Source organism: Chrysochloris asiatica, unplaced genomic scaffold (genome assembly GCF_000296735.1).
Source record: "Chrysochloris asiatica unplaced genomic scaffold, ChrAsi1.0 scaffold00041, whole genome shotgun sequence".
Classification (NCBI taxonomy): Eukaryota; Metazoa; Chordata; class Mammalia; order Afrosoricida; family Chrysochloridae; genus Chrysochloris; species Chrysochloris asiatica.
The window spans coordinates 6,642,245-6,652,541 of NW_006408559.1; the positions used below are offsets into that span (position 1 = coordinate 6,642,245).

At 41.7% G+C, this 10,297-nt stretch overlaps 2 protein-coding genes across 2 annotated transcripts in view; one reads left to right on the forward strand and one right to left on the reverse strand.

Annotated features, from left to right (window-relative positions):
• Positions 1–10,297, forward strand: part of EXOC4 (exocyst complex component 4) — a 947,076-nt gene that overhangs the window by 262,496 nt on the left and 674,283 nt on the right. Inside the window, 1 exon segment of the mRNA XM_006861146.1 lies at positions 6,360–6,505. Coding sequence (XP_006861208.1) covers positions 6,360–6,505 — 146 coding nt within the window.
• On the reverse strand, positions 8,584–9,928 carry LOC102814180 (small nuclear ribonucleoprotein F-like). The gene is made up of 2 exons (XM_006861215.1): positions 9,827–9,928; positions 8,584–8,910 (listed from the first exon to the last, which is right to left on the reverse strand). Exons 1-2 carry the CDS (start codon positions 9,926–9,928, stop codon positions 8,584–8,586), a joined length of 429 nt encoding a protein of 142 aa, XP_006861277.1.

The following is a 10,297-nucleotide window of genomic DNA, read 5'->3' on the forward strand; positions in this document are numbered from 1 at the left end:
GTTTCCAAGGGTGTAAATCTTTATGGGAGTAGAAAGCCTCACCTTTCTTCCGCGGAGCAGCTGGTAGTTTCGAACCGCTGACGTTAAGGTTCGCAGCCCGATTTGTAACCACTACGCTACCAGAGCTCCTTAATGGTATGACAGGCTAATTTTTAAGTTGATAATTTTATATGGCCCGTGAATGGTATAACAGATTTTGGCAGAAAAAAGCTTCTCCACCTCTGCCATACAGCGTTGCTGTGAGTTGCAATTGACTCCGTGGCATCTAACAACAACAACAACAACAACAACAGGATATAGGCAAGTGGAGAAATGATTCCAGGTAGTGATAATACGAAAGCTGAGAAGAGGGAGTTCCCACACTGAATTGACTATGTCCAGATGTATTGTGAGGCGTGTGAGAGCTGAGCCTGGACAGACCAGTGCCAGAGGGGAAGAGCTCAGTTGCATGAACTGGGTTGAGGTGGTCTTCGTGGACCCTTCAGTAAGGGCAGCACCCCCACAGCCTGTCCTCACTTCTTCCTGAAAAGTCGCCCCTCAGTTATTCTGAAATCGTCCGACTCTGCAAGTCCCATTATTGCCCACTCCACAATATTTCCCCTCAGTTCCTGGCTCGTTGGTACATATTAAATGTTCATTGAGCCTGAATCTGCATTTGTTACCCCTAAGGATTACATTTAGAATAAACTCTAAGCATGCATTGCGTTTTACAGGTGTGTCGATGTTCTCATATTATAGATAACCATTATGAAGGGTCTTTTGTATCTGAACTGCTAATTGAAAATTCTGGGTCGTAGCCACTTAATTGAATAAGCTGTCTCTGGAGAGTAATTTGGGTCTTTTTCAAGATGCATTAACTCTTTCGGGTCATTAGGGTAGTCCGTATCTCATTGGAGCAGAAATGTAATAGATGGCATTCCTGTGATGTGAATGGATGAGTGTACCTCGGAAAGCCTGCTGTTTCACCAGGGCTGTTGTACTTATACTCAGAGGAGCTCATCTGTGAACGCGAAACATCAGTAAGTGTCTGCCCTTTGGAACGTGTTACTTTTCACATTAGAGAGCTCCTACTTTGTCCAAAACAATGCGTTATTAGATGCTGACAGAGATACAAAGAAAAGGCATGGCCGGAACGAAGAGGCAGGAGACAAAGCCGAGAACTACAAGATAAAATCCCAAGTGATGATGCTAACCACTTTGTGGGTTTGAATGAGAGTTGGTGGGTATTCTTAGTGGACCATTAAGATTGAAGGTAACGCCCAGAAGGCAAGAGTCACACCATGTTCATGTGGTACATTCATGTTTATGGTCTCTGTATATGCACGTGTATGTTGTTGTGAAGTGCTGTCAAGTTGGTTCCAACCCATAGCAACCCTGTTTCCGAAGAGCAGTTGGTGAACTTGAACTGCTGACCTTGCGGTTCAAACCAACTTTGCAGTCATAGCGCCACACCAGGACTCCAAAGTAGCATCATTAAAATACTGTAGGACTGAATACACATGAAGGAAAAATGGATTGAATTGAAAAACAGAAAATTCAACAATTGGAGTTAGGATTTCAACATTCTTTCTTTCAATAACTAATAGAAAACCTATACAGTAAACAGGACTCCTGGTGTAGTGCTGTAGGGTCAGCAGTGGACTGTGAACCACAAGATCAGCAGTTCAAACCCAGCAGCTGCTTCTTGGAAACCCTATACAGGGTCGCTATGAGTCAGAACTGACTTGATGGCACTTAACAACAACAAGATTATAGGGGGAGAAATTGAATCCATAGCAGGAATTGATGATCAGAAATAAAACGAAGGTTTTTAAGATCCACTGAAAATGAAAGAAAGGGACTGACTGCTAACTGTGAAGTTGGCAGTTCAAACCCAGAACTTGCTCCGTGGGAGAAAGAGATGGCTGTCTGCTTCAGTGAAGCTGAGTCCCAGTGAGTCAGGCTCGACTCGCAGACAGTGGGCTTTGGTTTGCAGTGTTATTATGTGGAAGCGTTTTTCATGGTCCTCCTGTCCGTGCTCATGGCTGTCTCCTTGTCCTGATGCAGACTCCCTTACCATGTGCTCCTCCGTGTTGTTCTCATTCATGTGTCTGTCACTAGATAGCCACATAGTCGATTCCGACTACTGGTGATCCTGTGTAAGGTTTCCGAGGAGTGGTAGGTGAGTGTGAACCACTACCCTTGCAATTCACACTGACATTGAGGGATTGAAATTTGAGGATCATTAATATCAGAGCCTAAAGCTCTTTAGGTCTTCCTTGGGGTCTCCACTAAAACGATCCTATAGCGCTGTACCCACGATTCCAAGTACATTTAGGGTTAGCTGTGTATCTGCGCCCTGTATTTTACCTAGCTTAATACTTTACTGATTTTATGTGCTAAAGAAATTTGTTTAATTATAAATAAATAATAAATAAATAAATAATCTTTTGGAAGCTACCCAAACTACTTTTTGTTGTTGATGGTGGTGTTAATTGGGGTTCAAATGGAGAAAAAAAGCCAAAAAGGCTAAACTTGAGCTCTTTGAGCCCAGCTTTACTTGATCAGGTGTTTGTTTGTTTTCTCCAAATGCTAGAGTAAGGAACTAGTCACAAGACCATCCTAACGGTGGCTCTAAATAGTGCAATTACCACTGATAATCAGAGTAATTAAGCAGGCAGACATTCCATTTTCCAAATGACTGTGTTTATTTTTCTTTTTGCTTTCTTACTGCAGAATATTGTAGTCCTTATACAATAGGGTAAATTAGGCTGCTATCTGGAAAAAACAACTCAGCCTTTTCTGTTTGCCTTTGTTGTTACTGTTCCATTTGCTGGCGACCTTATGGGAAACCCTATAATACTGAGTAATTTTGAGTCATAGTCATAGTTTTTTTTAATATTGTAATATTTTCTCATTTTCTCTGTTGTATTTTCAGGAATCAAGGTGATACTCATAAAAACCGAATGTATGATTTACTCTACAGAGAGGCACAGTAAATAGTGTAATTAAAGTCCTGTATAGGATTCTGTTAAATAGAAAGTTTTAGAATAAATGAAGCATTATTTAGCTAGTGTTAATGCACGAAAATATTTTAATTGTAAATTCATGTAATCAGCATGTATCTTAACCATGACGTTGCTAAACATTAATTAGTCTGGGACCCATTTGCCACAGAGCTGAGTCAGCACTGGGTATAGACTGCTGTCACGTGATCTGGCTTGTCCCACAGCAGTGCTCCTGGGATTGAAATTTGAGGGTCATTAATATCCTAGCCTAAATCTGTTTCGGTCTTCCTTGGGGCCTCTTCGAAAACTATATCCTTTTTATTCTTGTGGGTGCTAGGGAAAGGCCTGTTTTATTGTACATGACTGGTCATTGAATCCTAGGGCAACAAGTACTATCTGAAAAGGACTTTTTGGTTTAGTGTGTCCTCATGCTTTGATCAAGACAGCTCTTTGTTATATTGGTATTTGTACCAACACTCAGAGATTCAGTGCTTTGTAGACATCTTGTCACATCACATCAATTTGAAGCTCTGTTTTGTTTGGTTACTTAGTCTTCCTTCGGTCACAGATTGCTGAGACTCATGCTATTAGCTTGGTGTAGCACTGTAAGATTAGCACTGGAATGTGGACCACAGGTCAATGGTTCAAACCCACCGGCTCCTCCTTGGAAGTCCTATACAGGATCACTGTGAGTCAAAAACAATGCAGCGACACTAACAATAACAACAAGAGTTAGTCTTCTGTTGATCACAGATTGCTGAAAATCATGCTGTTAGCTGGTATAATAAATCTGCAGTATAACTGGGTCCCTCAACTGAGTCGTTACTAAAGTAGAGACTCAACTCGATATCCTCTTTGGTTTGGGTGCAGCATTAACAGAGCTAGTACTTGTTAATCCTGCTTCCTCAGCATCGTTAATAATATCCTAGTGGTCTCTTACATAAAATTTAAAACTTGACTTGTCTTTGAACATGTTTTATCCTTACCTAGTACAAGACCTCATTAAAGTGTTCAAGAGCAAAGATGTCTGTTTGAGGAGTGAGGTGTACCTGACCCAAGCCATGGTATTTTCAATTGCCTCATAAATATGTGAAAGTCAGACAATGAATAAGGAAGACCTCAGAACAATTGATGTGCTTGAATTATGGTGTTGGTGAAGAACATTGAAAGAATCCTGGACTGCCAGAATTAAAAACCAATCTGCCTTAGAAGAAGTACAGCCAGAATGTTCCTTAGAAGCAGGATGGCAACACTTTGTGTGCTGTACTTCGGAGGAATTTTCAGGAAGGACCCAAGGACATGATGCTTGGTAAAGTGTAGGGTCAGCTCAAAACACGAAGTCTCTCAAGGAGATGGATTGACAGAATGGCTACACCAATGATCTCAAATGTAACAATTTTGAAGATGCCAAAGGACAAGGCAGTTGTTACGAGTCGGAACAGCCTCAGTGTCACCTAACAGTAATGGTGCGATCTTTACTGTACAGATGAGATCTTTAGATGTATTTAGAGCCATCCATAGACACATTCTTAGGGGCAGTTTGTATGCTCTTAGTGGCCCTAGAATGTCATCATGGTTAACCACACAGATTTTGGAAGCAACTAAATCTGTGTTGAGATCCTGGCCTGTTATTCTGTAATTAGTCTACTTTCTTAATGTTGCTCATTCTATTTCTTCATCCTTAAAAAGGAGATAGTAATTTTTACTTTATAGATTTTATTTGACCATCAAGTAAGATTCTGTTTCTGAAATTTCTGGTATTTACGAAATCCTCAGTCGTGTATTTATTTGTACCAGAGACATAATTGGTTTGAAACTGACTTGGGGCAGCATTATGTTCACAGGATACCTCTTGAAAGTGTTTACTGATGAAGATGCTTACTTTGGTCCTCAGACTTTTATTGAATGCATGCATACACACATATGCGATCAGGAATGAGTGTGTAGATGGCAGTTCGGGTCTCTGAAAAGCTTTTACTTCAGTTATGGGTAGAATTGCTTGCGTCTAGCTATAGAATCAGCACTGTACTGTGAACCACAAACTTGGCAGTTCAAACCTACCAGCTGCTCCTTGGAAACCTTGTGCGGGATCACTGTGAGTTGGATCCGACTCGACGGCACTTAACAACTACGATGTACTTTGATAAGGAAACCTGTTAACATAGTGGATTACAAATTGGATTACTACCTGCAAGGTTAGCCTAGAATCAACTAGCTGCTCCAGGGGAGAAAGATGAGACTTTATGTTCCCATCAAGATGTACAGCCTTGGAAACCCAATAAAGGGTCGCTATGGGTCGGAACCGACTCGACGGCACTTAACAACAACAACAATGTGTTGGAACTGACTCAACAGCACATAACCATCACCTCCACCACCACCTTGTACTTGGGTATCTTGAGAGTTTAAATGTGGTGAGTGATTATAGACACAAGTTGATGTGCCTTAGTCTCAGGTTTTCTTAGTGTTGTGGTCCTTTCTGTTTAGACCTGGCATTTTCTTTAAACTAGTGGAATCATGACCATAGGAATCGTGGCACAGATGAGCCCAGTCCTGGTCCTAGAATGGCTCTACAAGGGATTGCTCTGATGAGCAGGACCCACCACCCAAAAGGTGGATGCTCTTCTGACTTTGCAATTCTCAGGACATGAAGTGGCCTGGAGCTCCCTTGCCAATCAGATTGCCGAGCTTCCAGGACCTGCGGTCCCTCTCGCTGCAGGTTTGCTAAAGTGGGGGTGCACTGTACTGTGTCAGAAGAAGGGGAAGAACACATGCCACCCAGGGGATTCCAGAACCTTCTATCTAGAATTTCCTTATCTAGAATCTGATAACCTACCGGATAACATATTGTGCGTTACGTAAGGTAATGCATCCAAGTGGATCAGCACCTCGCCCTCAGTAAATACCCGTATTGTAGCATTGCTGCTGCTGCTGCTGCTGACAGTTGGAACAATGAGGATGAAATTGTGATTGAATGATAGTATTTTTAAACTTAGCACACTGCCTTTATTATTATTGTTAAGTTGCCATCGAGTTGGTTCGGACTCATAGAGACCCTGTATCGGGTTTCCGAGGAGCAGCTGGTGGATTTGAACTTCCGACCTTGTGGAAACAAGTAAACACTAAGTAAAGTCACTTCTTTTACCCCCCAGGTTCAGATGTCCACCACACCTTGTTCCTCCTCCTAGGAACAAGTAGCACCAACAACAAATCTTTCTTTAACCCTTCCATTAGCAGATTGAATGGTCAAGTTCATTTATTTCCGGATGTCAAGGATGAGGCTTTTAATCTAGAGTGTCATGGTTTTAACAGTTGTTTTTCTTAATTGTACATTCTGATTGTGAGTGTTAAACTGTTCCCTTGATTCCACAGATGCTGTTGACTGAGTACTTGGACATGAAGAATACTCGGACAGCCTCGGAGCCATCAGCTCAGCTAAGTTATGGCAGCACTGGCCGCGAATTTGCAGCCTTTTTTGCCAAGAAGAAACCTCAAAGACCCAAAAATTCTCTTTTCAAGTAAGTACTGGCTTTACTGAGGAACTCTGGTAGCACAGTAGGCTGCAAGCTGGCCTGCTAACTACAAGGTCAGTCTACCTGTGGGGAAAAGGGAGGCTTTCCGCTCCTTAAATGGATCAGATTTACATCGGTGGAAACCCTATACCAGGGACACTGTGAGTTGGCACACAACCCCCTCCAGCAGCAGCTGCACTCATACAGTGGATGGTATGAAGGAACGTTAGCGCTCAGCTAGGAGGACTTTCAATTTGACTGACAGCCGTTGTTTTCTACAGTTAAAGTTGAGTTGAAGTGATTTATAGGAAGCGAACAGTTGATCCTGTGGACTGTTGTTTTCGCCTCTTGCGGACTATGGTCACTGGTCTCTCTCGGACTTTTAATCACATTTCCTGGTTCTGGAAGGCTTCTATGAAATGATGGCAAATGAAACTCCCTAGTTGTTTCTAAAGAGTTGTATATGAAATGCCAAAACTAAAATCCAATCCCCTGCTGGTGAATGGAATCTGGCTCCTAGGACCCTACAGGACAGAGCAGACCTGCCCCCTAGGGTTTCCCATGCTGCCAGCTCTAGAGCAACCAATTGCCTGGCCTTTTCTCCCGTGAAGCTGCTGGTGGGTTTGAACTTCTGACCTTTCAGTTAGCAGCTTAACCACTGTGCCTGGTCTGTGAAACCAAAGAAAATAAAATAGTTGTGTCTTTGAAAAATCCCAAGTGATAGAAAGCAAATCTCCCTCCGTAAGTAGTGTGGGGTTACATGGTTATATGTGGTTATATTTGGTACAGAAACAGTTTTGAAATTCTTTGTTGCTAATTTCTATCTCAGTTAATCCCACCAGGCTGTGTGGGCTATAAGTAGCAGCTAGCAGTTGATCATAATATTAACTTTGATAACGACAATTCCCACTGACTCTGTGCTTTCTACATGCTAGGCACTTTGCTAGGTGAGCTTCTCAAAGAATCTCATGAAGTGTGAATGAATTCACTTCAGACTGAACACCTTTCAGTAGGAACAGTAGTCGAGAACACCGAGTCCTTACTAAGTGCTAATCAAGGTGCTAACCATTTTCATGGAATGTCTTATAGGTGTTTGCTGTAAATTTGATCCTCTTTGACACGAAAACGGAAACATCTGAGACACTAAAGTTTTGAAGTAACTTAAGTAACATCACATTGCTAGCAAGCAGTAGAAGTAGGTTTTCAGATTTGGCCGTGTAACTCCAGATCTGTGTGCTCCTTTGAGGGGTGAATAGATATTTAAGACATAAAATATAAGTCTAAGTGTGTAAAGGAGTCCTGGTGTGGCACGGCAGGATAAGCACTGAATCGCAAGGTCTGTTTGAACCGCAAGGTTGGTGGTTCAAATCACGAGCTGCTCCTTGAAAACCTTATAAAGGGTCACATTATGAGTTGAGCCGCTCCTTGAAAACCCTATAAAGGGTTGCATTATGAGTCAGAACCGACTGGACTTAACAAGAAGCAGCATGTAGGGTGACTACAGACGTATCATCCCAGTCTACTGAATACATTCGTTTTGTTTTTTTTACGTAATTGTGAGACTGGTTTTTATTTCTCACTGACGTGAGTTCTGTTCAGAAAACTTCCCTGAGCAAAGCATATTCCTTCGACCTAAAGTGGAAACTTACGGTCTCTGTTGTGTACTCTCTCCACACCATTTTAATTTTCAGGTGATGTTCTAAGCTATAATATGTACATTCTGTACTTATATTGATAAAGAATTAGCATGCAGTTTACTAAGTAAAATAATACAGTACATACAGTTAGATAATGTATAGTTTTATACATGTCAAAAGTGGCTTAAAAATGACTTTAAATGTAACTGCTGCTTCTTAAAGTTCTCAGTTAATATATAAAGAAAGGACTGAAATTCACCTTTATAAGATTTCTAAAGCAAGAAAATAAGTTATTTTGCCTTGTAGGAAAAATCAGCAATGGTCTTACAAAAAAAAAATACCAACTTGAATAAAATTGTATGGTTTCTAAAGCCTTGCTTATATAGCTAATAATTGTTTCATCATTTAAGCTTTGCATTTGAATATATGGTATCAATGGTTAACAAGTCAAACTGAAAAACACACAAATCTTTCTTGCCTTGAACTATATATAATCTCCCTCAAAAGATGCTCTTTTCTCATTTCCCCATCCTCTTCCTCTTCTTCAACACCTCTGATATAAAGGACATTATTACACCTTATTAAACCTTCACCCAGATGTCCAGACAAGGCCCTGTCTATGTATTCGTCTGTATTTGCAAGCTGCATGTTCAGATAGCCATCTACGGACACCAGGTAGCCTTTATCCTCCATTCCCCACTGGAGTTTCACCATCACTGGCTTTCCTGTTAGTCTGCTCAGGAAAGGTTTGAGATTGAGGGGTAAACTCGACGACTACCAGTGAATGGTGCAGGCTCCTCACCCCCACCCAGCTGTGGTATTTAGCTCCTAACTGAAGCAGCTGCTCTAGGCCCCGAGTTGCGGCACAGTGACAGAAAATGGATGCATTTGTTTTGAATTGTTGAAGTTGCAGTACTTTTTACTGATTCACTTTTGAGATTTCTTTGTATTGTGGATTCTTAGTGTTCTAAGGGGGTCTCAAGAATTCATTGATCTTGTGATCTAACACACAGGAGAGTTCATGTTTGCCCTCCTGACTTACATGTAACCCATTCTGTTTATTGAATGTGTTTCTTTTCCTTTTTTTTTTTAAGAAGTTAGGTCTGTTCAAACGCTTTAGGCTGCAAGTAATACCACATAGCTTAAACCATTACTATTGTTGTGACGTGCCGTTGAGTTGGTTCCAACTCATGTCGACCCTGTATAGCGTTTCCAGGGAACATCTGGTGTGTTTCAACTCCCGACCTTGCAGTGAGCAGTCCAATGCTGATCCTACTGTGGCTCACCAGGAGTCCAGCTTAGACCAGAGGACAGTTGATTATCTCACACATAGTTGTTGTGAAGTGCCCTCAAGTTGGTTCTGACCCATAGCGACTTTTTACAGGGTTTCCGAGGAGCCGCTGGTGAGCTTGAACTGCCCACCTTATAGTTCAAAACAACTTTGCATTCTGATGCATTAATGAAAGGTGCCACATATAGTTGAGGCTCGTAATTCCACGCTGCAGTTTGGTTCAGGACACAGCCCTTTGCTCTCTCTGGTTTCTCATCTTCTACATGTTAGTAGCATTTGTATCAGATCCGGCCCAAGAAAGATGGTGATGTCAAGAAAACAGGGTGGTTCTTCCTGAGCATCTTCTTTAATTAATGAAAAAAACCTGTCTGCCAGTGAGCCAGCTCCCTCAGTTTTTACCATTGGCCTTATGCTTTCTGGCATGGAGAAGGGAACCGTGGAGATTGTCTGGAACAAGTCAATATTCATCTCAGGGGCTGGAGCCACTTTTCCTGAACACATGGCCGAGTGAAGAGGGAGCCCAGCTAACAAAGGAGCGAGGCATGCAAGGAAGAAAGGCAGTAGGAGAAGGAGACAACCGATGGAACAGCAGAAGCCACCTACCTCCTCAGGCCTTGGGTTTTCTAGCTCAATCGACCATCCTAAATCTAGGTTTGCTACCGAGAACAGGCGTAAGGGATTTTAGATTTCATGCTCTCCACCTTCACCCCTAACTTTAAAGCTCAGTCCATACATTTTCTAACATTGGTCTCAGAAAGGTATACATTGTTGGGAATGAACAAAAAAACTTAAATAATTGTTGTTCAAGTTTTATGATGGTAAGTCAAGGAGTGTTGCTAGTAGGGTTCCAATTCATACATGTACAGATTT